Raw genomic sequence first — 21,921 nt, 5'->3', positions numbered from 1 at the left:
CAAATGATTTTTTCCTAATTTTTTTTTTTTTTTGCTTCAATAACGATTCGGGCATATCCTTGTTCTTGAAAAAAAAAAAAAATTGAAAAAAAGAAGAATAGGAATCGAAATTCCGACCAAAAATCAGCCGTACTAATTCCGGTTTAAAGTTCCAAAAGAAGCAGCTGGTTCTGAACCAGGAAGAACATATCCGCCGATTGCGGCTCCCGGTGCAGAAAGTTTCTAGACCTCCAAGACACTATCATGGATTTTAGATACAATCGATAAAATTTTTTTTTTCCCCTTTCAAAATTTTCAGGTTTTTAAAATTTCTCTCAAACTTTTGAAATCTCATAGCAAAAACAAAAAAAGAAACCCTAAACTATTAAATCGGAAACTTTACGGCACTACTTTTTCATATTTTACTGTTTAGAAAATAATGTGTTACACGGTTTTTTTTTAACAAGTTTAAAATCATTTTATTCAAAAAAAAAAAAAAATTATGAGCTTATTGTTTTCAAACGTTTTTCTCAAATAAATCCTTGAGCTTGTTTGGCTTTGACCAATGCTGTTTTAAGTGCATATGACTCGGCACGTTGCTCATAACGCTCATCAGTCCATCTCTCCGGCAAAAACTCATTAGCGTTTGTATTTCCTGCCTCGTCAATCCAGGATTCCAGCTCCCGGTAATAAGCAAAGTCACCAGGAAATTGAAACAAGTGGAAGTCAACTTCACGAGGCCCAGCCTTTTTTTCTTGTAACTTTTCATCGGCACGCATCTCACTTTCATCAGGAAGCATGAGCCTTTTGGAATATACACGTGCAATCACTGCACCCTGAGTCTCCGCCATGGGAAATGGAATGATTTGTTTCGGGGCTCCTACAAAACTCAACGATGGATCGGGAATGTAAAACATGTGCTTGTAAACTCTGTGTAGCCGTTGTCCAGATGGTTTCAATACACAGTCGGGGTTTTCTGCGTCCATGTAGGTACGAAGAAACGGGAGCGTGTAGAGATACCCCGTGCAGTATACAACCACATCAACATCAGCAAGTACTTGTCCATCTGTAAGCAAAATCTCATGTGTGGTTGGACGGTACTCGGCAATTACAGGCACATCTTGTACACGAGGATCATCACCGTAAGGCATAAGTGGCGGGCCTGCCACAGACCGGTACACCTTTTTGGCAAAATTAGCAGCTTGAAGTGAAATATCTACACCAGAAGCAGCGTTTCCAACAACAACAACAGTCTTCCCGGAAAAATCTTGAGGGTCGTCAAAATACTTTGCGTGCTGCACAGACCCCGGATACTTTTGCGACCACTCGGCAATGCCCTTAACATCTGGAATAAAAGGTAGATCATAATGCCCGGTCGACACTACCACAGCATCAAATTCCTCTGCATATGTAGTGCCTTGGGGGTAGTTTTGGGTGTAGTCCACGTACTCGATAGTCCATGGACCATTTCCATGCATTTTCTCCACACGCCGCACCTCTGCGTTGTACCGGATAGCAGATGTAAGCGGCTTTGCGTACTCTTGTATGTATGCCAAAACGTCACTTTTAGGTGGAAACACAGGCAGATTTTCCTCAAATCTAAGCTCATGATATTGCATTACATACTTGGGCAAGTTGGTCTCTAGGTACTTGTACATGGGACTGTAATATACGGCTCGCTGGAGCTTGTCATCAAGCTTAGTAGGCTCTTGCGCATTTGCGCTGACCGAGGGAACTAACGGTGTGTCTCTTGTTTGAGAATTGTAAACCCTTTAAACTCATCGTTAATATAGAAAATTTAATTTATTTGATGCGGAGATATGAACCAAACTTACCATACTCCGCCTGGCTGATTTTGACGTTCAAAGACTTTAACTTTAGAAAAAGCGCCTTCAGCCAAAAGAGCCTTTGCAGTTGCAAGACCACTTGGTCCGGCACCAATCACTGCCACAGATTTGATTGTATTACTGAATGTCATACTAACTGATTTTTGAAAAAAAAATAAAAGAATAAAGAATAAATAAAATGCACCGCTTACAAGGAATAAGAAAACAAAAACTCTTTAACACCCCTGGTGATATTTATATGCTCAAAAGGACACATTACACCTCGGCGAAATGGCCTTAGTGCGATAAGACTTTAGGCAGACATATTACGTAAAATAAACATGCGGGTTGGATTACGGATTCTGCTTTCTGCTCTCCGACCAAGATACCTGGTATTACTTTTCTTAGAAACTAAACAGAAATCATTCAATCTCATACAAAAAAAATCATAATTGAAAAAAACCGAAACAACCGCCCAGGTCGGTTCGCGGGTAAAAATAAAGGGTTCATTAATTTTGTCAGAATCTTCAGTTGTACCGGCCTTTGCCCGACATTTTGAGATATCATTTGCTTTGTTTTAAACGATAAGCGCCCAGGCAAACCCCAGCCGTACATACCACTCCACCAATTTCAATCTCATACTGTGGCCATTAAAATCTATCTAATTGGGTAAAACATGAGAATCTCACAGTTTCTGTTGTTGTTCAAGCTTTTTCTTCTCGGCTTTTTCTTTGATAAAGGATGCTTTTAGTTCAAACGACGAACCACGCTGATCATACCGCTCTTGACCCCATGGCTCAGCAAAGAATCCCTTGTCATGAGGTAGAACTTTGCTATCCTTAGTTTCTTCACGAACCCATTGTTCAAGCTTGCGATAGTGTTCCACATCATGTGGGAATGAATAGCTATGGAACCGCGCGCTATTACCATCAACTTTTTCTTCGGTTTCCTTCTCTTTTTCCAGCATCTCTTCCACACTTGGAAGTGCCAGCCGGCCTGAATATACACGCGCAATAACAGCACTTTCAAGTTCTGCAAGTGGAAACGGAATAATCTGTTTAGGAACTCCGACAAAGGATAAAGAGGGGTCGGGAATATAAAAAATATTTTCATAAACTCTGTGCAAGCGCTCTCCAGTTGATTGCAACACACTATCGGGGTTTCCAGGCTCCATGTATGTTTTCAAAAACGGGTAGGTGTAGAGGTATCCAGTGCAATACAAAACAACATCAACATCGGTAAGAACTTTTGGGTATTCTCTTGGATAGGTATCCTTATCCTGCGATTCATTCAGCACAATCTCTTTAGTTTCAGGCTTATATTCTGAAATGGTAGGCACATCTAAAATTCTAGGGTTGGATGCATATGGCATGTAGGACTTTGAAACAATAGAACGATAAACATTTTTGGCATATTCGGCAACCTGAAGCGATATATCAACACCTGAAGATGCATTACCAACGATAACAATATTTTTACCGGCAAACTCTTTAGGGTCGTTAAAGTATTTGGCATGCTGGATTGAGCCTGGATACTTTTTCACCCACTCACTCATACCCTTAACCTTTGGCAAAAATGGCAAATCGTAATGGCCATTTGATACCACCACTGCATCAAAATCTTCCTTGTATTGAGTCCCTTTTGGATACCCTTGGGTATAATCTGTATACTCAATTGTCCATTTCCCGGTATTTTGCGACTTGCTAACGCTCTGCACATCAGAATTGAATCGAATAAACTTTTCGATAGGTTTTGCATAGTTTTGAACATATTCAAGCACATCTTCTTTCTTTGGAAATGCTTCTAATCCGGTCTTAAAGTCATGTTTGTGGTAGCGCATGAGGAAGTGTGGGATGTTGGTGTCAAGGTTCTTGTATATTGGACTGGTATACACGGCACGCTTGAGCTGGTCGTTAAGTACTGTTGGTTCCCTTGCAAATGCATCGATAGAGGGCACAAGTGGCGTAGCTTGTTTTTCTTTGCTGTAATTCCAAACACCTCCAGGCTGATTTTGCCGCTCAAAGACTTTGATTTTGGAAAAAAGTTTTTCTCCAAGCAGCGCCTTGGTGACGGCAAGACCACTCGGACCAGCACCAATAACAGCGACAGTCTCAAATGTTTTTGCAACTGAGCTCATCTTGATATGATTAAATCTTTTATAGTCAAAAAAAGTAGGAACAAGCCACATTTATATATAAATTTTTTTTGTATTGTACCTGGACAAAACGCATGATATTGCGCGATAGGATATCCTTACGTAACCCTATTTTTTGCGCCGCGCTCTGATCCAACCGCGTACGGTTAAGTGAGTCCCGCGTCTACCCGAATGCTACGATTACGAGCTCGGGTTGTCTTTTTTTTGAGGACAGCCGGAAAAACCTAAATTGCCCCTAAAGTTTCGGAAAAATAATGTTTATCCCCCACAACTGCTCGACGTCTGCCGTATCAAAGCATTGTGTGTGATGTAAACTAATAAATGCGGCTCTGTAAATCTGAGCTTAGTCATTCAAACCATTAACTGGAACTTGACAATTTTTAAAGAAACTCGTTAATTGTAACAAATTTATTTTTATTGAAAATAAATAAATATATATATATCTAACCAAGTCGATTGAAAGATATTTAAACAACTATTGCAATGAAGTTTAGTTTAATTCCAGGCCTATACAAATAGGGTTGTTCTCTTAATTGAAATCCTTGAGAGTGAATTTAACAATTTCACATGACTTGATGTTAGGTTTATGCTACAAAGTTTGTAGAACTTGGTTGTCAAAAACTAAAGACTATTTTTCTGAGCTATCCCGCCGAACTTTGCAGACAATGTGACAAGTTATAAAAAAAAACTAAAGACTACGCAAGGGCACGGGTTACATATTACATAATCTTAAAATTTAGCTGGTTTTTTTTTTTTGAAAAAAACTCTGGATTTTATAAAAAATCTTGAACCAAATTGGGGTATTCACCATACAAAATTCCCCCCTAACCCTTGCGTATTTTATATTTTTTTTCAACAGCCATCGATTCTAAAACCCTGTGAATTCCCTTTTAGGCCATTTTTTTATAATTGTATAGAAAAATTGAAGATGATTAGTCATTGATATGATTCATAATAATTCACGTGATTAGATGTTAGGGTTTTGACACAAAATTTGTAGATTTTGGTAGCATCTATTAACAAAGCGGCCAAAATCGACAAAAATTGTGACAAGAATTAATGAAAAACTTAAAATTCCGTAAGGGTAAGGGTGAATTTATACACATTAATAATTTTGTAATTAAATAAATGGTAGGAGTTTGTCACAATTTTGAAAGGAACAGCTTGTGAAAACAATGTGACAACTATCAATAGAAATTATCAAAATCCACAAGGGTTAGGGCTAAATTAGTGTCTGATGACAAAATTATATTGGCTACAGGTTTTTTTGTAAGCCTTTAAATTTAAATCGATTTCCACATAACATGACATGCTTCGTTTCAGTCCAAAAGTTGAATATTTGACATTCTTGTTAAATTTCTAATCTACAATACCGAAAAATGAAAGTATAAAAATTTATGAAAGGGACTTTAGGTCTATTTTCTTTTAAACTCTTTAAATGACGAGAATATTTTTACTTTTGGTATTGCCTATTTTTGCGCACTGCTTTTCTTTTTCATTTTTTGAACGAGCTGATTCAGCTCACAGTTCATCTTTGCAAGTAGACGATTTACTATCGGAACTTGATTCGGATGATTTTTTTTTAAAGGGGGAAAAATATACCCAGGATGTTGGGCTTATCGTTTCAACTCTAGTTAACTCGTCCAACGCCCTTTTGGCATCATTAAGCACACCATCATCTGTTGCATGTGTCACGTCACTCGTTGATTCGCTTTATCCTCGTTGCTGGGATGACAGAAATACTCAGCAAAATTTACTTGATGAGGAGCGTCGTTATTATGCCATATCACTTTCTATATGCCAATGGAGGGTGTCTTATGTTCCATATCCAGAACAATGTCTTATATATGATCCTGTGAAGGTCAGCAATGATATACAAAATGAACAACATGTGCAAAAATGTTTAAATGCTTTGCAAGAATCTGTGACGTTATGGACTACATACAATGGCTATTATCAAGCTATTGGCACGATTTGCACCGAAGTTGCACCTGAAATTAGACTTAAAAAGCTTTTAAAAACATACAGCAAAATTACAACTGTTCAACATAAAATGGCAGGAGAGCTATTGTCTCTTGTTTCTAAGCTTCATTTAGACTCAGAAAATATCAGAGAAACTGTTTTGCAAACGGTAAAACAATCCAAAGATGCAGTCAAATCAGCTATCGAATCAGTTTTACATCAAGAGCTAGGGAAACACATGGAAATATTAAAACAGGCACAAACTAGCCACGCATATTCACTAAAGACTGCCGAACAAGAACACGCAGATTCATTGCGAGCTGTACGCGAATACCACGCAGAAGATATGGAACAGTTTGCAAAAGTGCTCGGAGCACAAATGGACCAAATGCAAGCGCAATACGCTCAGGCTATTCAATTGATGCACGATTCGACTGCTAGCTCTGTTGAAGGTATTGTTCAGCTGCTGGCCAGTGTGGAATTACAGTCTGCGAGTGTTGTTGGAAATTTGGATGCACTGGTACAAGGTCAACAAGACATGATTGTACAACAACGTGAACTTTTGCGAGAACAAAGCCAGACATTAGGGAAGCAGAAAATGCTGGCTCAGGGGATCCGCAAGTCAGTAGCCACGGTAGAAACAGATTTAATGCCACAGTTTCAAGGCCTTGTGGAAAAGGTTGCCAATGTGACGGAAAAACTTGAGTCTGTGTCAATTGAGGGCACGTTGCATTCATATATTAGGGAGACAGCGCAAACAATGACCATGTGGGCGATTTATGGTGGAATTGGAGTGCTTACTGTTTGGACGTTACTTGTAATGATTAGCATTGGCAATGTAGTTGGAGGTATGCAACGGATTGTTCCCTTTTTGACTGCAATTTTGGTCTGTTTTTTTATAGTACAAAAATCTACTGCAGCATGGAAAGATTTTGTCAATGTTGGATGCTTATATTTTCGACCAATTTCTATTTTGGTTTATCCTATTGCAGTAATTACTGGCTTGTTTCTTGGGGGCACTTTTATGCGCAAAAGATTACAAGAACGAGAGCTACAAAGAATGCTAGATTTACCTTGGGAACTTCCCGATTTTGAGGATTACTCTGATGACGAGTCACTATATTAATTCATGAAAAGAAGCCTGTTATTACTATAGGGGGAGAAATAAAAATAAAAAAAAAACAAAAAATCTATATGGTAAATTAAAACCATTTATGTACGTAACTTCATCAAAAATTACAATCTCATCTAAAGTTGAGAAGGTAAAGGTGCAGATGCTGGTTTTTGCTGCACAGAAGGCAGCTGCAGCGGTTGCGTAGATTGTAGGGGAGCCGTTGAGGGACCAGGGATAGTAGGAATCGGCTGCCCAAGCTGCTGGGCATGCAACTGTTGTTGTTGTTTCAACAGAGTCTCTGCTTCCAGAGACAGCGGAACGTGGCCTTCAAAAGACGGCGTTTCAACTTCTTCCACAGAACTCAACATTGGAGACGAGAATTTAAGAGCCTTGAAAAGATTCTGCTCACCATTTGACACGCCAAACTTTCCGGTAAGGGGAAGGCGCTTTGTAACCCAAGAAGCCAGAATTTTACCGCGTTGTTTCTCTCCTAGACGTGATCGGGGGAATTCGTCTTTGGCAACAAATGAAACAATATCAATCACAAATTGATGGCTTTCCAAAACTGCATTAACAACAACAGGAACAATGGCTGCCAAATTGTCACGGTTGCGCCGAGTACTTTCAATAACGGCAATGACAAGACCACCAGCTTGAAATACAGCACTGCCACCACGAACAATGGAAGCGTGCGAGCTTTCAATGGAATTCTCTACATCCATGGGGAAATGGTTGAGACCAAGAACTTCAAATGTTTCGCCAATGGTACCCAAAACAAATAGGGTTTGGAGTTCAACAACTGTTGACGTTCCTGGGATGGTACGATTAATATTGTGTAGGAAACCCAGGTCACCAGTCCGCACATATCGAACATCGGAACTTTTGGTATCGGGGTCTTGAATAACCCCACGGAACCTGTCATCATTGAACTGGTCCTTGGATTTGTAAAAGGAAGAAACATTTCCTTCACTGTAAATCCAAATCTCACCATATTCGCCAACCTTGCAAAGCTTGCATGTTTCTGGATTGACAATTGCCACTTGGGTTCCAATAGGAACCATACCAGAATCCTGGAGGTGAATGGCCTTAGGGGAAGTCTCTGGGTTAACCATTGTGACATAACCTCTGCGTAAGGCAATGGGATCAAGCCACACATCCACCGGCTCAAGAGACATGTATGATCTAGTGGTGACCATGGGGTTTAACACGTGGGCGTAGGACAAGTTGATAGAAGTGCTCTCAAGCCCAGTTTGAGAAAAGAGAATACGAATCTTGTTACAAATATCTGTGCGTGGACGACCTTCAAAGGCAATAATCAAGTTTTTTGTGTCTGAAAGACTAAATCCCTTTGGTCGAATGGTTGCAATGGCATGGTCAAGCATCTGCGGGGTGGAATAGGTATCCTTGACTTTATATCGAGAAAGCGATAAAAAGAAAGTGATTGGATTATTGGCGTAGTCTATCGGTGAAACAATATATGTCGATGCTCCGAGATACACACCCATCAAACAAGTGTGGATGAAGCCCAGACCTGAAACTGAACGAACACAGCCAATTATGGGCTTGGTACTTGACATTTGGCAAGTTTCTTTTTGGATTTTGGCCATGCCCATAATGGTAGGATGACTTAAACGAACCGCCACTCTTCGATGGTCCGGTGTCCAGTAGAGCCAAACAATAGCGGTATGATCTGGAGAAAGCCAATCTTTTCGGAGAGAAAAGTTTAGTTCCTTACAGCCTTTATTTATGATTTTGGGCTTGCTTGTGTTGTAGATACGTGGGAGCTGGAGCTTAGATACACTGGCAGTATCCTTGAGATGACGGGCCACAGTTTTGGTTTTGAGAGCATTATCAGTTTCATTATTGACAAGAATAGCTTTGATGGAGTAATCTTTGACAACATTGAGTAATGCAGGAACATCTTCATCAAGACGCCGTTCATTAATGGGAGAAATGGGGATAGGGATGATGCCCAAAACCATACAGGCATAGACTGCAACGACAAAATCCTCAGAGTGGGTGTGCATCAAAATGACATGGGAGCCTGCAGTTAGCATGAGCTTTGTTTTGAGCATGGAAGCAATAGTTGCAACCTTACGGTCAAACTTTTTCCACGAAAGCATGGAGACTTCTTTAGACTTGTTATCAATAGTACTGTAAGCCAGCTCATCGCCTTGGTGAGAAACGCGCCAGCGCAAAATATGAACAATGGACTCAAAATCTGAGAGTGGAGCTGAAGTACGGTCGTCGATAACAATATCACGGAAATCAACACCAGAGTATTGCTTTTCTGCTCTAAAAAGTGAGTCACTGCGCATTTGTGAAACAGCAGCAGACCAAATGCCTCCGTCCAAGTCAGGACCCACGGGGAGAGATCGAATGGCCTTTTCAATGCCAAACTTGACATATACTGCAGGAAGTTTGCCCAAGTCAAACTGGCGTTTGCACAGCATATTGCCAATTTCCGAGCGTCCGCTTCGAATAATTCTAGGGAGACTGTTTGGTGCTGTTATTAAAACACAATACACTCTGACTCTATGGCCTTCAAAAACTGAATCCATGGCCTTTTCTGAAAGTTCATTAAGAGCAAGATAGTCGTAATGAGCTAATGGTTGGAGTTGTGGAGGCTCAGCAAGCGTAGATTCTAAGATGAGCACAGGCAAAAATTCCCCATTGACACAAGTGTCGAAAGCAGAGCAGTCAAAAACACCTGGTACTGTACGCATGATGGTGTTGACGAGATGGGAAGTATAGTGGTAGCGGTATTGAGATATTCGGTTGTTTATAATAAGAGGAGGTGGAACTTCCAAAGCTTCTTCTCGGTTACTCCAGTCAATTTTTTGCCGTAAGCGGTCTTCATAAAGACCAAGAACGTAAACCTTGCCATTGTAAATGAAGCCCAGTAAACCTGTACGTAAAAATTCCAAGTCAACAGCTGACTTGTTTCCGTAACAAATGGCGTGAAACACAGCAGCGGTTTCCTCTTGAAGACCCCAAAAGCCACCACTCAATGAAGGACTGTCAATCCATATTTCACCGAGTTCCATGGTTTGGGCAAGAATGCAGGTTTCGGGATTAACAATGGCGAGAGTTGCGTCTGGAAGAGGGAAACCAAAGGCACCAACACGAATGTACTTTCTAGTATCTTCCGAAATACTATTTCGCGATGGAGATGATGCAACAATTTTAATTTTGTTTGTGGATAAGGAAGACTTGTCTAGCAAAACTTCAGATAAATCTGTAGGTCCGCAGTTTTCATCGTCAAATGAAGGGTTCTCCAAAGGACAGCCAAGTTTTTCTTGACCTTTTAACCAGTCGCGCATTGCAATAACCATTCCTCCATGTTCACTAATGGTTAGCATCGGGGCAACAATATCTCTATAGTTTTTATTGCCAAGGGGCTTAAACCATCGATCCTGCAGAACTTCGTGAAACTCTGTGTCAACAGTAAGAGCATCGATTAAGCACCACTTTACAGAAGATAAGTCAACTTGCTGCTTTTTGGAAAAATTTCTTGTAAGATGTGGGAATGATTGGTAATTGTAAGCTACTTGTTTCAGTCCGGGGTAATCGGATAAAATCAAGTCAATGCGGTACCTGGTGATTATATTTGCATAAAGTCCGTCCACCTGTAAGGCGGCTTGAGGAAGCCATATGGTGGTATTACCAGAATAGATTGTGAGGAGAACACCGATAATTAAACCGATAGATTGTCGAATATCAAGGTTGCACAAGAGAATTTCACGATTTCCAGTTGTGGATGATGATGATGTTGGGCGTTTATTAGAGGTACCTTCAGCCCGGCTGCGGCTCTTTAAAATGGAAGTGAGACATGTCATTTGATGTAATATTGTTTTGTGGGAAAGCACAATGCCACGAAGCTCGCCGATCGGGGACCGGGAATATTCAATATAGGCAAGGTCCGGAACCTGGAGTGCTGGAGGATCGGCCTTTTTAGAAGGTGGGTGATAGGAGCCAAACTCGTTAGTTTTCCACCACTCAATATTTTTAGGCCAGGAAAGCCGTTGAGCCGAGAGAGTACGGTTGAGATTTTTGAGGTTTGTATCAGTGGTGAGCACCAGATGTGCTTGAGTGTTTGTGAGAATGTAAGTGATGTCTTTAAAGTCAGAGTCTGGGTTCATAGGGACACCAACAAAGCCAGCAAGAAAGCAGCCAAGTAGGGCTACGACAAAATCAATAACTTCAGATTCGGCGTAAAGTAACCCAACTCGGTCACCAGGGAACAGCCCAGACTTGTCGCGAATAACCTGAGCCACTTTTTCGGCGCGGGAGGAGAGCTTTTCCCAAGTAAGAGACGAAATCTCTTTTCCCTTTGGGTCGAGGCACACAAAAGCATTCTTACGAGACATTGCAGTTTGACCACGGTGCCTCAGAATCGAGGGGATATTATCAAACATCGATATTTCTGCAGAAATTTCAAGGTCAGCCTCAGTATATTCACGAGGGTCAAGAGGCCGCAACAACTTAGGAGGTTCAGCGGTGGAGATGTCATTTGGTGTTGGGGCTAAGGAGAGGCCAGGCGTGATACCACTTTTAGTGGTTGCGCCAGAAGTCGAGTGGTGAAGAGAAACGGAGATTGCAGTACTTGAAGCTCTACTTAGTGACTGCTGTTGTTGTTGCGGCTGCTGTTGAGGCATAGTCACATACTTTTGGTAGGGCTGGTATTGTGGCAAGTTGTAAACAATAGAGCTGTTTCTGCTATGACTAGTATTATTATTATTTGTATTGGAATAAATTTCAGAAAAATTTCCAGCATTTGGAGAGTTCATATTGTATCCTTGTTCTGAGTATGCTGAGATAGGTCGATGAACTGAAAGTCCACCGCCACTGTTGTTACCTGTGCTCCCCGTGAAGCTTCCATTGTCTCCAGGGTGGTATGGTAATGATCCCGCAGCAGCAGTAGAAGAAGACTGGGCAGTATTGTTAGAATGCTGGGAAGATGAGTAAACGTTTGTCAAGGGCTCTCCATCAATGGAGGCTGAATCATTTTGCTGGGTAGTAGATGAAGTTCGTAACGAGATGCCATCAGAGCTTTGATCGGGCTGTAAGCTGTTAGTTTATGCACAACATATTAAGTAGTTAAAATCAAGTTTACATACATTAGGGCAAGACTGACTATATTGTCTTTGATCTATTAGAGAAGCTTGGTCAGAGGCGTAAAGAGACTGGTTGTTAGAATCGGGTGCTGGTGTATGTTCGTTAAAGGATCCGAGAGCGGCGAGGATTTTGGTGCGTTTCTTTAAATAGCCTTTCTCAGTAATATCGCCTTCCTAAATAGCAAAAAATAAAAAATAAAAATTAGGAAATGATCTAATTATAAAATGATATAAAATGACATAAATCATACATCAAAGTCATCTTTAAGCTCTACCAGCTTTTGCCGGATAGGTTCAGGCCATTCCGGCAGGATTGTAAAGTCCATGATATTGATTTATGTGGAGATGGTGGGTGGTAAAAGAAGGCAATAAGTTTTGGTGGTGGTAAAAAAAAAAGAAAGAAAGAAAAGGGTTTTGTTAGGCCTAAAGCTTTATAAAATAAAAAATAAAATAAAATAAAATAAAAAAAAAGACATTGGAAAGATGCAGATCCCCTGACACAACAGCTACTACCCAACCACAATTAGACAAACGTCAATTTAATATTTTAAATCCTCAAGATTTTTTATTAATATTACTACCTATCATAGGGAAAAAAATACAATATCTAATTTACAAAATAAAAAAAAATGAAACTAATATTCAATCTTGTTCATTTAGTTTGGTCGGATTCGTCGCCGAATAGGCAAAACTTTACGGCCAGCAGGAGGTTGTGAAGAATTGGCTTCTGCTTGTCCAGTAAACACAAACGATTGTGATGACGGACCATTAAAATTGAAAGTTTGGGGCTGTTGTTGCCCATTCTGAGCATTGTTGTTATTGCCAAAAGCATTACCACCGGTGAAGATGGGAGCAGAAGTGTTGGAGCCACCAAAGGTAAAGCCGCCAGCACCACCATTGCCTCCGCTCATGGCATTGAAATCAAACGACGTAGGGGCTGAGGAGAGTTTAAACGTAGAAACAGCAGGGGCTGGTGCTGAAGAAAAGTTAAATGAGTTGTTGGTGGGAGTAGCTGGACTTGATCCATTAAAGGTAAACCCTCCAGTAGTGTTATTATTATTGTTATTATTATTACTGCCATTGAATTTAAAGGCCCCCGCGTTATTACCACTGTTAAAATTGAATCCAGTACTTGTAGAGTTATTGAGATTAAACCCAGTTGCTGAAGACCCCACATTATTATTTTTATTGTTAAAATTAAATCCACCAGTACTAGATCCACTAGCACCCGCAGTAGTAGCATTGATACCACTACTTCCAAAACTACTACTAGTAGCAGAAGTTGAAGTAGCAGTTGTAGTTGTAGTTGTTGGATTAGTGCTATTGGCCCCTGAATTAAAGTTAAAACTAAACTTGGGCTTGAAGCCATCTTCCATTTTAGGTGTAGACGGGGTTGAGGATGTTGGTGTTCCAAAAAGAGATTTGGGTTCGCCACCAGTTGTCAGTGGCTTTTGAGTAGTAGTAGTGCCTAATGCAGAAGAGCCTTGTCCAAATAAAGGAGAGCTTGGTTTGCTAGAGTCATTAGAAGGTTTGTTGATACTACCAAACAAAGGTTTTGGTAGCACGTCTTTTTCATCAGTCTTGGTCTCAGTGGTAAATGCAGAATTGCTGCCAAAATTAAAAGCAGGCTTTTTGGGCTCTTCAGTGGAATCCTTGGTATCGGAACTTGGAGCTTTGGAGGCTCCAAATGTAAAAATAGGTGTTGAAGATGATGAAGCATCCAAAGGCTGAGGTGTGATTTCTCCAGACTTTTGTTTTCCTTCTTCCTCCAGTCGCTTTGTTTTTTCTTCTTCTTTTTCTTCAAGTTTCTTCTTTTCTTCCTCCTCTAGACGTTTCTTTTCTTTAAGTTCTTGTTGCTCTTTTTCGCGTTTTTCACGCTCAATCTTTTCTTTAAGTTCGCGTTCTTTTCTTTCCCTTTCTTCGCGTTCTTTTCTTTCATTTTCTTCACGTTCTTTCCTTTCTCTTTCTTCTCGAGCTTTTCGTTCTCTCTCTAATCGCTCACGTTCTTCCTGTTCTCGACGAAGTCTTTCTTGACGCTCACGTTCTTCGCGTTCCTTACGCTCGCGTTCTTCTCTCTCTAATCGTATTCTTTCCTGTTCTCGGAAAATCCGTTCTTCTTCTTCGCGGCGTAAACGTTCAGCTTCTAATCTTCTGCTTTCCAAAAGCTCTTCTCTCTTCTTTTGCACATCTGCCAATTCATTCTTAGGCTTAACATGTAATGGGAAAAACTTGCTTCCAACCTTACGCAGGTCAGTGTATCTTGTTAAAAAACTTGGCGTATTCGAAAAAAGTTTACGGGCCGAAGTCGTAGATTTGGGTTCGACAGAAACTTTTGCAATTGGTTTTGCTTGCTTGGGTTCATGGTAAGTCAGCAATAAAGGTTTTTTGACCTTGGCTTCCGCCTCTAATGCATCAAAGGATGCTGTAAAAAATCCATTATTCTGCTCATTTTGGGACACATTACCAATTGACTTTATTTCGCGTTCCGTGACTTCAAACTTTGGTCGTTTATTGCGTTGCTGGTAAACAGATGACGAAAATAAGGGCAAATTTTTTGAGTTTGACATTGAAGAGGATGACCGACTATGGCCATAATAAGATGGTTTTTCGCCATTATCCACGCGTTTTCTTTTAAGAGAATTTTCCAACGGGGCCTGTTCTAACATTAAAAGTGGGGTGAGACTTGCAGGCAAAATATTGCTATCTTGCTCACTTGCTTCCAACGTTAAAACGGATTGTGGAGATGACGAAGACTCCACCATTGATTCATTAAAACTACTGCTGTTGAGTGGTGAACTACTATTTCGGAATGTCGATCCATGAAATGGCGTTTTAGGGAAAATTGACGAGGTTGAAATGTCACCTTCACTGGCGTCTTCGAGAAGTTGGCTCAAGCCAATAAATGAGCCAGAGGGGACTATTGAAGAGCGACGACGGCGGCTTGGTGAGCCTTTAGGCGATAAGAGTTGTGGAGTACATGGAAGACTGTTGAGTTCGCTAAAACTCCTCGGAATCCTCCCATTTGACGGTGCTTCGAAACTTTCGTCTAAAAACCCATTTATGGCTGTTGAACTCGTACTTCTACTGAGAGAGCCTGCACGGTTATAAGGTGAAATAGCATCCTGGCGTTGTTGTTGGCGCAGAGATTTAAGAGACGGGGACTTTGCAATGTTCCACACCGAGTTGCTTCCGTGTCTAATGGTACCAACTCGAGTTTTGCGGTCTAGAGCGATTCCCGGCGAATCTTTCATGGTTGTAGGAGTATTTTTTTTATATAAATAAAGGAATAGTGAAAAAAATAGGGGATAAGAAAAAAAAAAAAAATTAAAAAAATACAAAAAGGCGTTGAAATTTTTTTTTTTAAAGCAATATTGGGACTTACTGCTATCCATCACAGTGACCGGGTAACTTTCATTTCGCCCCCCTCCCCTCTCACCCTTAAAAAAGATCTTTTCTCTCCCCAAACAACTCATACTTGCATCACCAACATCACCAATGAAGCGACTTTTCGAAAAGCTCAAAATCAAAAAGCGCCGTTCAAAACCAGGTAAAGGTCTTAAGTGCTGCCTGCCAATAGTTGACAAAACTATTCTGATATTGGGGTTTCGGGTCTCGCTTTTATCTTTGCTCTCGTACCTTGCCGACTGGCTCATTTATGGCCTTATAGCTCTTATCGCAGCTATTCTCTATCACTCTGAACCCCTTTTACAGGAATTCTCTCTCAAGGATCGTCGAATCATGTATTCATATTACCCAGAGATTAAGCTCATGGTTCCAGTCTGGGCGCTTATTATTTGTGTTTTGGTAATCCCCTTGATAATCAGCTTCTTATCAAGCATCTTTTCCATTTGGAAATGGCCCCGTAAGCTATGGGACGCCCACATTTTTGCTCTCGGCTTGATTGGCGCGTTAGCTTTTCAGTTTTTTGTGACAACAATTATAAAAAATGCCACAGGAAAGCCCAGACCGGATTTTTTGCACAGATGCAAGCCTTATGATTATACCCCACCGCTAGGTACTTTGGCCAATATAGCCATTTGTTCAAATAAAAACTTATTCATCCTATGGGACGGATACCGGTCATTTCCCAGCGGTCATTCAACAAGTATTCACAAAAAAAAAAAGATCTCTTTCAATACCATACTGACTTTTTTTTGTTTAGCTGCTTATACCTCCGTTGTATACCATTTTTTATACAATGCTGGACGGTTTCGCATTTTTGATGGCCGAGGACTTTCTTGGAAATTTATATTTTCTGTGATTCCTCTGTGTACTGCTAACTTTGTAAGTTTTGCAGGAATTTCAGACAATCGCAACTTTTTAGAAGATGTTTTATTTGGCATGTTACTTGGAACCATCATTGGATGGATATTCTACCGTATGTACTTCCCATCTGTATTTGATACCAAAAATGGAGGCAAGGCATATCCTCCTAGACGCTTTGGAATACCCTACTTTTCAAGTTCAGCTTCCTTTTATCCATTTGCTCAGGAAATGGCTCTAGTGAGCTCACAGCAGTCGGAAGGCTTGCCTATGGTTGAACTCAGACAATATTGCCCCCCGCCACCGCTTCCGCCACCGCCTCCGGTTCCACCACCCCCATCTCAAGCACCAGTTTTTCTCCCATCAATACCCATGGCTCCCAACGTCATTGTGAATATTAAGAAACACCCAAACCACTTCCACCATACCAAGGACCACGCAGAGCCATCTAAACATACCCATAATGGCAAACACATGCCTAAGGAAGATTTATTATTGTAGTTCTCCCATAATGTATTATTTCATTTCATAGTTAAATAGATTTTTTATTGCTTTTTTTTTCATTTAATCTAAACACGTTGTTTTTTAATTCCCTTACCCTTTAGATCTGTAGGCTTGCGCTTTGCAATGGGGAACACGATTTTGCTAGTTAATCTACGATAATCGTCCTTGAGAGCTTCAAATGTTTCCTGAAGCTTGCTTTTTCTGTCCTGGGGGGACATGTCGTCCAGGGCGTCACGATTCCGCAGGTATAAGCGACGCTTGACAAGTAGTCTGTAAAGTCGAATGGTTTCCTGTGACACATCTTGTTTATTTTCCAGGTAGTAAAGCAGAATCATTTCAATACACCGGTCAAATTGACGAACTGACATTTTATTTTCGCAGCGTTTATCCTTTACCCACTCGAGAGTAAATGAATTTTTCCCAGTATCGCTGATGACCTCTGGGAGTACTTTTGTGGCAGAAAATGTTGTGTAGATAATGGCGGCTGTTCCGGACTCAACAAGTCGCGTAAGATCGTTACGGTCACGAAGATCGTCGAAAGCTTCGCTAGGATCTTCAACAGAGATTTCTTTAATAAGAGGGTCCGCATAGAAAGTGCTGAAAAGAGTAGAGTAAAAATTGCCACCAACGCGCTTGCCCTGGAATAAAGGCAAGATGACAAACTGTGAAATGCGCTTACGCACATAAGGTTCATAGGGGTCTGTTCCATTTGGCTTGTCGTAGGATTCAGCATCGACGTACCAAAAGTAATTATATACAGTGGAAAACCCAGCAAAGATTGGTCGAAAATTTTCTTCGTGTGGAGAAGAGGTTTGATAAAGCGTGTACAGCACCCAACGATCGTCTGTGGCGTCAATATAGGAGCCTGCCTCGATGAAAAGAAGAATAAAAATCTGGATGCGCTCGTGAAGTTCCTTTGCTGCTATATTGGCAAACGTCGACTTGTAAACTGTATACTCTGCACCATCCTTGTCTTTGAAAGACCCCACTTTTTCGCCTGGGATTTCAAATTCTGGTGTACTTTTCCGCAGTTTATTCCAAAGAGTTAAATCCTGGACGGTGGATTCAGGAAGAAAGTCCAGCAAAACTGTTTTGGGGTCCGGAATGCTGTCTAAGGGGATTTTTTCTGTCCATGAGGTGGAGAGGTATGGTAACAGTGAAAGCGCATCAAATTTGAGTGAGATGGCCAAGTCGCGATAGCCGTAGATGACTTCGGAATCTCCATAGATTGGGTAGGTGAAAGCAGGTGAAAAATTAAGTTCTACGTCGTTTCCATCCACAAGAGCCAGTTGAAGAGCTTCGTTTGCGTTCTGAGCCCATTCTTCGGCCAGAGTCTCGATATTGCCTTCCATTGTGATGGTTGAAAAATTTATGGTGGTGAAAGATTTTTTGTTGTTATTGTTGTTGGTTGTTCAAAAAAAAAAAAAAAAAGTAAACACCACCAAATAAAAACAAATAAACAAACAAAACAAAAAAATCTATCTTTGTACACCATATTGACCAAACAAATAAGAAGCCTAAGATCACAATAATGGGACCTAAAAAGCGAAGAAGTGCGTTTTACAAACCGCCAATACCAAAGAGATCACGTCTATCGGTTGAGCCGATTGAAACTATTATGGAAAAGCAAGAGGAGAAAAAGAAATCACAGGTTTTATCTAGTCTTTCTAGCAAGACCCGTCCAACACAGTCAACGCGTCCAATAAACGGGAAAACCACTACCATAAACAATATCAGAAAGTCTGTTTTACAACCAAGGTCTTCGTCAGCGCCGGCATCACCTGTAAAGCCAGCAGTAACACGTACTCGGGCGGCAGCAGCAGCTAAGGGGGCAACATCATCTACAACTAAGACAACGACGGCGACGACTACTTCGACAACATCTGCGATCGCAGCAGCTGTGGAAAAGAGCCGTGCAGAACAAGAAAGCCTTGCATCGCGTAAAATCCTATACACACCCAGTGTTCCTGCACGGACACGGACACTGATAGAAAGCTCATCTGAAACCAATAAGACTGCGAGTTTCTCTGCGCCAACAACACCAGCGCGGCCTGGGTTAGTTGATGATAAACTTGTAATAAATCTTGAAGAAAGCGAGGAAGAAGAGGAAGTGGATGGGAAAGAAGAAGAGGAAGAACAAGAAGAACAATATGATGAAGGTGACGAAGAAGAAGAAAATGATGATGAGGGAGACGAAGAAACGTGGAAGCAAAAGTATTATGCGCTTGTAAAGTTACGGACCACAGATGCTGAAAAAGGTTTACAAGAGTACGTTGCTGCGCAGAAACAAAAAGAGTCATTATTTTCAAAGCTACAAGAATATGAAGCGCGTGTGCAAAAGACAGAAAGGGCTCGGTGGGATGGGCTCTACGATAAACTAGATGAGCTCAACAAAAGCCTAGGGAAGCCATTTGTGGAAAGCAAACCAAGATTTGGTGGAGAAGATGAAAACAGGCAGATTTTAGCATCTTTAGAAACAATCAAGGCCAATATGCAGAAACTACATACAACACTGGTTCCAAACGATTCTAAGAAACTTACTGATATGCTTGAATCGTTAAGGAATGATGTGATTGAGAGTCGGAAAGAATCTGATCTACTAGGTAAACCAGGAGGAGATGTCATGACAGAGACTTTACAAAAGGAAATCACAGCTGCAGTGAAGCGCGGGGTCGAGTCATCGTTAGCTGAATTAAGGATGCAAATGCGCAGCGATGAGGGATGCGTGGAACATCGCAACATCATCACATTGCTGTGTTTGTTTGCAGGGATAGCCATAACAAGTATTCGTCAAACGTCAACAAGTACAGTCTACGAATGCTTAAGTCGCGGCAAGGCAGGTGAGTTCGTGTACTGGTTATCGGTGTCTCGTGAGGCTCCGGAAGGTGTGGAAATCAAAGCTGGAGATGATGTACGGTTATATGAATACTGGGATAACTTTTCAATTGACTACATGCCGGTGGACGTTGCCAGTAACCGGGCGATTTTCCAAAAACTGCCGCAGTATTTTCAGGAAAATATTGCGTTTGGGAGTTTGGTGGTGAGTATTATGGATATTCTATGATATTTTTATTTGATTCTAACTTTTTTTTTTTTTTTCTTTTTTAGGCAAGTCAGTTTTTTTCACGAATCACAAATGCAGTCAACGCGACGAATTGATAAATTAGACAACAAAAAAAAAAAAAACAATGTACATTAGAACTTTTGATTTGATTTTCTTTTTTTTTTTTTGGTTTTATTAATTTTTATGCCGAGGGCTTAAGAATGATGCTACCATCAGCGAGTTTTTCAGCCGTAAGACCCTTGAGAATCTCTTTCTTGTCCTTTTTCGTTGTTTTTTCCAGTTTCTTAACAATTTTATAAAGATCTGTTGGACCCTTAATAAAGTCTAGTAGATCAGTTGATTCTTTTTTGTTATCTTTCTTTGAATCCTCCTTTTTAGGTTCAGTCTTGGTCTCTTTCTTTGGTTCTGGTTTAGGTTCAGTCTTGGTCTCTTTCTTTGGTTCTGGTTTAGGTTCTTGCTTAGGTTCTGGTTTAGACTCCTCATTAGGCTTAGTTTGATTATTTTGGTTCTGGTTTTGTCGGCCATTTTTCTTCTTGGGGTTATAAAGAGACTTTTCATATTTCTGGGCCTCGGAAATGCACTGGTTATGGGCGTTATAGTCGTTACCGTAAAACGTCTTGTTGCAGTCGAGACAGGTGAAGGCCGCGTTACGGCAGTAGTGGTTGCGGACCTTCTTTTTGATGAGAGTTTCGTTGCAAACCTTTTGATAAGATGTTAATTATGAGTTTATAAGTAAAATTATGGCATTAAATAACATACTTCACAGGAAAAGCTGACCATTTTGTTTTTGGAACTTATAAGGATATAATTTTTGGTTTGATTTTTTTTGTTTTTTTGATCAAGTTGAAAAGTTTTTTTTTTGTAGAAAAAAAAAAAAAAATTTTTTTTTTAAATCACGAATTTCCCAAAATGGAAAGAATTAAGTCATGTGACATGAATACACAAGGCTGAAGATTAAAAAGATCGAAATCATTTTTATCTTGAAAATAATACTAATTGGTAAGGTCAATTATGCCTGAGCTCATTTAAATTAATGATTGAAAAAAAAAAAAAAAAAAAAAAAAAAAAAAAAATTGGGAAACAATAGCACTAATAGGAAAAAAAATAAATAAAATTGAGGCTTAACTTCTCATTTTTCTTCTGTATCGTGTTGACAGAGAGAAACTGTGAATTCATGCAATGAAAGAGAAAGCTTATGCAACAAGTGTTTAAAAAAAAATAAAAATAAAAGAGAGTTTAATAAAAAGGTAAAGAAACGAGTAATTGAAGATTTCTTATTAGTGATAAAATTTAATATAAGAGAAACTAAAAGCAAATATTTATATTTTTGATAAGGAACAGAAACCATCAGGTAATGTCCAAACTTTAAAGCGTTAGTGTTGAATCTTGATCAAAAAAAAAAGGGGGAAAGCCTGTTTTTTTTTTTAATTTTTTATCAATCAATGCTTTAATATATTATATTATAATTAATTAAATAATTAAAAAAAAAGAGAGAGAGAGAGAGACATTTTGATTTCTTTATAATGAAATTATCAAATTTTAATGAGGAAAAAAAATGATAGTATCACTTTAGTGTGAATAGCAAGTTAGAAAGTGCAAATGATATGTTACATTATAATTCTTTATTTATATCCATAATAATGAAAAAGCATCAAAATAGTTTCAATTATTAGAATATGTATTATTTAATTGACTTTTTTATTTTTATTTTTTTTGGAATAAAAGAATTGAAATGGTCTGATTAGTACGATTGATCATCGTCTTTTAGTAAATTCTAGCATTATTGGGAAGAAGTGCCCGTTGCTCCGAGATGGGAACAGTTTGAAGAAAAAAAAAAAAAAAAAAAAAAAGAAGTCCGAAGATTAAGAAAAGTGATTTCTTAAAGGCCTTCAATTGGAATCTTATTGCACCCGATAATTATTTATAATTATAATTAT

The 21,921-nt window shown here is 39.8% G+C and overlaps 9 protein-coding genes across 9 annotated transcripts; 3 read left to right on the top strand and 6 right to left on the bottom strand.

The window, feature by feature from the left end:
* Positions 1-509: 509 nt before the first annotated feature.
* On the bottom strand, positions 510-1,957 carry SAPINGB_P005804 (uncharacterized protein; the record flags this gene model as incomplete). The annotated part of the gene is made up of 2 exons (XM_032000518.1): positions 510-1,749; positions 1,815-1,957. 2 exons carry the CDS (start codon positions 1,955-1,957, stop codon positions 510-512), a joined length of 1,383 nt encoding a protein of 460 aa, XP_031856409.1.
* Positions 1,958-2,490: 533 nt separating this feature from the next.
* On the bottom strand, positions 2,491-3,942 carry SAPINGB_P005803 (uncharacterized protein; the record flags this gene model as incomplete). The annotated part of the gene is made up of 1 exon (XM_032000517.1): positions 2,491-3,942. One exon carries the CDS (start codon positions 3,940-3,942, stop codon positions 2,491-2,493), a length of 1,452 nt encoding a protein of 483 aa, XP_031856408.1.
* Positions 3,943-5,398: 1,456 nt separating this feature from the next.
* On the top strand, positions 5,399-7,048 carry SAPINGB_P005802 (uncharacterized protein; the record flags this gene model as incomplete). The annotated part of the gene is made up of 2 exons (XM_032000516.1): positions 5,399-6,770; positions 6,825-7,048. The coding sequence occupies 2 exons, from the start codon at positions 5,399-5,401 to the stop codon at positions 7,046-7,048; spliced, it is 1,596 nt and encodes a 531-aa protein (XP_031856407.1).
* Positions 7,049-7,170: 122 nt separating this feature from the next.
* Positions 7,171-12,479, bottom strand: SAPINGB_P005801 (uncharacterized protein; the record flags this gene model as incomplete). Its single annotated transcript, XM_032000515.1, has 3 exons — positions 7,171-12,099; positions 12,157-12,327; positions 12,405-12,479. The coding sequence occupies 3 exons, from the start codon at positions 12,477-12,479 to the stop codon at positions 7,171-7,173; spliced, it is 5,175 nt and encodes a 1,724-aa protein (XP_031856406.1).
* A 330-nt stretch (positions 12,480-12,809) lies between these two features.
* Positions 12,810-15,404, bottom strand: SAPINGB_P005800 (uncharacterized protein; the record flags this gene model as incomplete). The annotated part of the gene is made up of 1 exon (XM_032000514.1): positions 12,810-15,404. The coding sequence occupies one exon, from the start codon at positions 15,402-15,404 to the stop codon at positions 12,810-12,812; it is 2,595 nt and encodes an 864-aa protein (XP_031856405.1).
* A 244-nt stretch (positions 15,405-15,648) lies between these two features.
* SAPINGB_P005799 (uncharacterized protein) lies at positions 15,649-16,917 on the top strand (the record flags this gene model as incomplete). The annotated part of the gene is made up of 2 exons (XM_032000513.1): positions 15,649-16,168; positions 16,316-16,917. The coding sequence occupies 2 exons, from the start codon at positions 15,649-15,651 to the stop codon at positions 16,915-16,917; spliced, it is 1,122 nt and encodes a 373-aa protein (XP_031856404.1).
* Positions 16,918-16,985: 68 nt separating this feature from the next.
* Positions 16,986-18,272, bottom strand: SAPINGB_P005798 (uncharacterized protein; the record flags this gene model as incomplete). Its single annotated transcript, XM_032000512.1, has 1 exon — positions 16,986-18,272. The coding sequence occupies one exon, from the start codon at positions 18,270-18,272 to the stop codon at positions 16,986-16,988; it is 1,287 nt and encodes a 428-aa protein (XP_031856403.1).
* A 179-nt stretch (positions 18,273-18,451) lies between these two features.
* On the top strand, positions 18,452-19,984 carry SAPINGB_P005797 (uncharacterized protein; the record flags this gene model as incomplete). The annotated part of the gene is made up of 1 exon (XM_032000511.1): positions 18,452-19,984. The coding sequence occupies one exon, from the start codon at positions 18,452-18,454 to the stop codon at positions 19,982-19,984; it is 1,533 nt and encodes a 510-aa protein (XP_031856402.1).
* Positions 19,985-20,165: 181 nt separating this feature from the next.
* On the bottom strand, positions 20,166-20,764 carry SAPINGB_P005796 (uncharacterized protein; the record flags this gene model as incomplete). Its single annotated transcript, XM_032000510.1, has 2 exons — positions 20,166-20,684; positions 20,744-20,764. The coding sequence occupies 2 exons, from the start codon at positions 20,762-20,764 to the stop codon at positions 20,166-20,168; spliced, it is 540 nt and encodes a 179-aa protein (XP_031856401.1).
* Positions 20,765-21,921: the final 1,157 nt, after the last annotated feature.

The sequence above is a fragment of the Magnusiomyces paraingens genome (assembly GCF_902498895.1).
Source record: "Magnusiomyces paraingens strain CBS 517.90 genome assembly, contig: contig5, whole genome shotgun sequence".
Taxonomy (NCBI): Eukaryota; Fungi; Ascomycota; class Dipodascomycetes; order Dipodascales; family Dipodascaceae; genus Magnusiomyces; species Magnusiomyces paraingens.
Note: the sequence above shows the minus strand (reverse complement) of the source record. Positions and strands in the feature narration are given on the sequence as shown.